General features: G+C 42.4%; 1 protein-coding gene across 1 annotated transcript; it reads right to left on the bottom strand.

The window, feature by feature from the left end:
- Positions 1-704: 704 nt before the first annotated feature.
- On the bottom strand, positions 705-4,849 carry LOC147087190 (putative G protein-coupled receptor 139). Its single transcript, XM_085978083.1, has 2 exons — positions 4,780-4,849; positions 705-1,609 (listed from the first exon to the last, which is right to left on the bottom strand). Exons 1-2 carry the CDS (start codon positions 4,847-4,849, stop codon positions 705-707), a joined length of 975 nt encoding a protein of 324 aa, XP_085834209.1.
- Positions 4,850-5,426: the final 577 nt, after the last annotated feature.

Genomic DNA, 5,426 nt, shown 5'->3' with positions numbered 1-5,426 from the left:
CTAATTTCTCCCACTCTCCCTCTTTCTCTCTATTCCATTTTCGCTCCTTTTTGTATCCATTTCAACATCTCCATCTCTTAATCCTTGCTTATTTGCTGTTTTTGCTTTCTTTAGCTTGTTATATCGCAAATCTACGCTCGGCAATCACTTTCAATTTCTGTTTCTCTACATTTCCATTCTGTCTCTCTCTTAGGTTCCCAGTTCTGACCTCTGCTTTTCTCTCTTTTTAGGGCTCACGCTATCTCTCATTTTCACTTTTCACCTGTCTCTTTATGTATGTTTATCTGTCTATTTGTCCGTCTATCTATCTATCTATCTATCTATCTATCTATCTATCTATCTATCTATCTATCTATCTATCTATCTATCTATCTATCTATCTATCTATCTATCTACCTATCTATCTATCTATCTATCTGTCTGTCTATCTATCTATCTATATATCTACCTATCTATCTATCTATCTATCTATCTATCTATCTATCTATCTATCTATCTATCTATCTATCTATCTATCTATCTATCTATCTATCTATCTATCTATCTATCTGTCTATTTGTCTGTCTATCTATCTATCTATCTATCTATCTATCTACCTATCTATCTATCTATCTATCTATCTATCTATCTATCTATCTATCTATCTACCTATCTCTCTATCTATCTATCTATCTATCTGTCTATCTATCTATCTATCTATCTAACTATGGTTTAATTAATTTAACAATTCGCTTGAATGGGTATTTCACCGCGATCTTCAGCTCCTCTCTGAATTTATTCTGGGTCAGGGCATAAATACAAGTGTTGGTGCAGGAACTGAGAAGCTGAAGCATTGTTGCTGTCAGTTCTGTGATATAACGAGGGTCGGTGAAGGAGTAATAGAACCGAATACCTGCAATTCGCCGGTAAATGTTAAACAAAACCTGGGTCACCCACAACATTATAAAGCTGCCGGTTATACTGAAGAGTAAAACAATGGATTTCTTTCGGTTTTCTATCTCTGGGTCCTTGTGATTCTCTCCATTGCTGCGGCCCCGGAGTCCCCTGCGGACTCTACTGGCTGCTAAAATACGTCTGACCGTCAGAGCATTGAGCAGCAAAATCAGGAAGAACGGTGCACAAGGGGTTAAAATGAGGTGCAACAACTCGAATGCTCCCCATGCAACGGAAGTGTAGAAGCTCGGTTTAATGGAACATTCCCAGGGAACATTATGAAATATATAGGCAGGTTCATATCTGAAGTACCAGGGGACAGACACTAAAAAGCCGAGCATGCTCACTGTCCCGATAACCACGACCGCAGTTTTCTCGGTGCAATATTTTGTTTTCAGCTTCTCACAACAAATGGCCACAAACCGATCAAAGGTGAAAGCGACTGTGAGCCAGACAGAAACCACCGTGGTTGCAAAACCCAAGAAGCCAACGAGACTGCACACAGGAGTAATGTTCAAGAATGAAAATGGGAAATAGATCAGAACAATCCACTTCAATACGGGATCAGTGATAACGACCAGGAGATCGGCCGCTGCCATTCCCACCAGGTAGTGAGTGATACATTTGGAGAGACCGCACTTTCCTCGGGACAGGATCACAATCGCCACCACGTTAACTGTAAGAGAGAGAAAAAGAAGCAGATAAATTACTGATCAGGCCTGGAGCCCAAGCAGCAGTTTGACAGGATCTGGGCTGAAATTTCCAGAATTGTTGCTGCATCGAACAGTGGAAACTCATTCATGGACCTGGGCAGCACTTTCCGGCAAGTAATATTTTTTAAAACACAATTATCGAGAATGAATTGTGAAATCCACACAGAAAGTGAATAAGCACCGGATACACTGGAAGGGCTGACTGAGGGCACATTGCCGGTGGGGAAGAGAAAAGGGGTTTTACAGAGTCGGAATCCAAAGTGTTAAATCTGGATTTGATCTCCAGACCGAGGGAAAGTGATTCAAGCGGGAAGGTTTGGGGACAGGTGGAGGTGCAGCTGGTTCGTTGCTCTGGGTTCAGAGAGCCGACAGGGGCTGGCATTAAACGGGAACGGCCGAGAGCCGCTGTGGTGTGTTTGAGGATTTGGGTCAGATTGAAAGAGGCAGCTTGAGGCCGAGCCAGTGAGTGAGATTGGAGCGGTGAAAAGGAAAAGGACATGTGGGAGCCGCAGGGGAGTCAGGAGCACAGGTTTTGGGAAGTCCAACATCCTGAAGCAACGGAGGAGGAGCTAGAGGATTCAATGCAGTCGGAGGAGAGGATGGCATTCACAGGGAGAGACGGTAGCAGAGTTAGTGGAAATCTAATTCATACATTTCAGTAACACAACTCAATTAATGCATTCAATCAGTAATGTCTGTGGTTACCGGTGTCGGTGAACAGCTCGTTGGTGTAAATTGTCATCAATATTTTTACTCAACACATCAGTTGCATCAAATTCAAATGAGTTCAACCTCATTTTTTATTGAATTCAACTGGTGTACAGCATTTAAAATCCACGATTTAATAACTCATTATGATCAATAAATCATGGATCCTATTATTTAAATCAATAGAATTACGTGCAATAATAATTCATAACGTAAGGAAAAATAATATTTACCAAAACAGACTGAAGTGCTGACGGACAAACACACAACAATATAATCTCTCCCAATTTGACCACAACCTAATAACACATCTCTTACTTATAATTATACTCGAAGTTTCAGTAGCTCTCTCTCAATCACTTTCACTCCAACATTTGCTTCTCTCTTGCCTTCTCACACTCTCATTCTCTACCCCTCCCCTATATATCCACACTGTCTGTGTTCTCTTTGTCAAAGCTCTCTCTCCCTCTCTCTTTCTCAGTTACTCCTTTATATTTCTGCACTGTCTGCGCCCTCTTTGTCAAAGCCCTCTGTCCCTCTCTCATTCTCTATCCCTCCTCTACATTTCCACACTCTCTGTGCTCTCTTTGTCAAAGCTCTCTCTCCCTCTTTCTTTCTCTATCCCGACTCTATATTTCTGCACTGTCTGTGCCCTCTTTGTCAAAGCTCTCTCTCCCTCTCTCTTTCTCAGTTCCTCCTCTATATTTCTTCAATATCTATACCCTCTTTTTCAAAGCTCTACCTCGCTCTCTCTACGTCTATTCCTCCTCTATATTTCTGCACTTTCTGTGCCCTCCTTGTCAAAGCTCTCTCTCCCTCTCTCTTTGTCCATTCCTCCTCTATATTTCTGTGCTGTCTGTGTTCTCTTTGTTAAAGCTCTCTCTCCCTCTCTCTTTCTCTATCCCTCCTCTATATTTCTGCGCTGTCTGTGTTCTCTTTGTTAAAGCTCTCTCTCCCTCTCTCTTTCTCTATCCCTCCTCTACATTTCTGCGCTGTCTGTGTTCTCTTTGTTAAAGCTCTCTCTCCCTCTCTCTTTCTCTATCCCTCCCCTATATTTCTGCACTGTCTGTGCTCTCCTTGTCAAAGCTCTCTCTCCCTCTCTCTTTCTCTATCCCTCCTCTAGATTTCCGCACTGTCAGTGCACTCTTTGTCACAGCTCTCTCTCCCTCTCTCTTTCTCTATCCCTCCTCTATAATTCCACACTGTCTGTGCTCTCTTTGTCAAAGCTCTCTCTCCCTCTTTCTTTCTCTATCCCTTCTCTATATTTCCACAATGTCTGTGCTCTCTTTCTCAAAGCTCTCTCTCCCTCTCGCTTTCTCTATCCCTCCTCTATATTTCCACACTGTCATTGCTCGCTTTGTCAAAGCACTCTCTACTTCTCTCTTTCTATATCCCTCCTCTATATTTCTGCACTGTCTGTAATCTCTCTGTCAAAGCTCATGTTCATACCCGATTCAATCCTAAAATCCTACGCCCAAATACTGCTCACCAGCTCCTTGCTCAGTGATCGTATTATCAGCGTAAGTTTGTCCAATGGTGAACCGTTTAATGTTTATTCAGGGCACTCATTTCGCCACCTGTTCCTCTGCACAGTTAACTTCATCTGCAATGCAAGGAAGAGACAGACTCGAATGCCTCTTCCAGACAGAGCTGACAAAACTTGAAGTCCCTTCTCCGGTAATTATAAAATACAGCGTTAGATGGCGGGAATGTACAATTAACTCAACTCCAACCTCACCGCTGCTATCTATAAGCTCCAGATCAATAGAAGGGCTATTGATTCCAACAGATACAGTGCAAACTTATAAAACATAACCTCAAAACATTTCATTTTACAATAAGGTCCAGTGACAGTCAGGGAATCCATCGCCACTGAAGGAGAGAAGGAGATGTGAAAGAGACAGCAGCAATCTTAGTTCAGTCGCCAGACCTCTGGAGTGCCGTCAGATACACACACAGTGAAATAATATTTCATAACAGTGATAACCAATGCACACATTGAAATCCCAGTCAAACTGAACCATGTTATCGGGGAGGGAGTACATTGCACTCCCTCATTGTAACACTGACACCGTGAACTTTCTCATTATTAATCACTGAAATAACATTTGCGGTAAAAATATTCCAGAACAGGTTAGTTCCACAAGATGAAACTGATAACAGCTAATACATACTCTTAGCCCAGGCAGCTGATTCAGTACAGATAATAATCCCAGAGCAATGCCAGGGCTGGATGTACAAAGATCATTACAGATATACTGCAGCTGCGACAAGACAGAAAGAGCAGAGACTGAGGACATTTCATTCTTCCACTGGTTGAAATGAACAGGCAGCTGTGTAAAACATGGAGAGAGTGAAACATTAACCAGTGCAGCAGCACAGTTAACACCGACTTACACCATTAGTAGCAAAGATACAGGCTTACCAGGAACTCCAACGGCTGCAAGGACAGTATAGTAAATGTCTTCTATCTGATAGATTACTGGATATCCCATTGCCGTGAGAAGCGGTGACTGCTGTTGGAGTGGAACCCACAGCTCCGGCAGACACACCGAGCTGATCCGTTCCAATGGGCCCTGATTTATACAGGGGATAAGTCTCCAATGACACAGTTATACCCCTGCTCATTGCTATTATTTACAGTCACTTGAACAAACACATTATATCATTGACACTGATCCAATTAATGTGGTGGATAAAACACAAACATCTCAATGAACACAAGTTAATCACACCTCTCTGGGGAATAAGGCAGAAAGCTCTCACCTACAGGACGGATCCAACAATAATGAGCGCCTTCATTTACAGTTTCCTGTAGTTGTATTGGCCATGTTCACTGCTATCGATCGATTATAATTGTTAATGATTTCTCCACAGTGTACGCTGAACCCAGGGACTCGAGCAGACACGCTGCACTCTGTCCCTGGAGTTTCCCAGTTAAAATGTGAAGTTTCAGTCTCTGACTCAGGGACAGGTAAAGTCCATGTTCAGGATTTGAAACTAGAAATTGCCGTGGATTATATTAGATTTCAGTAACTGAACGTGCCCCATTGACATTCCTCTCTCAGCTAT

The sequence above is a fragment of the Somniosus microcephalus genome, unplaced genomic scaffold (genome assembly GCF_052327205.1).
Source record: "Somniosus microcephalus isolate GS21.2 unplaced genomic scaffold, FLI_Smic_1.0 unresolved_chr6, whole genome shotgun sequence".
Lineage (NCBI taxonomy): Eukaryota > Metazoa > Chordata > Chondrichthyes > Squaliformes > Somniosidae > Somniosus > Somniosus microcephalus.
This window is presented reverse-complemented; position numbering and strand designations above follow the sequence as displayed.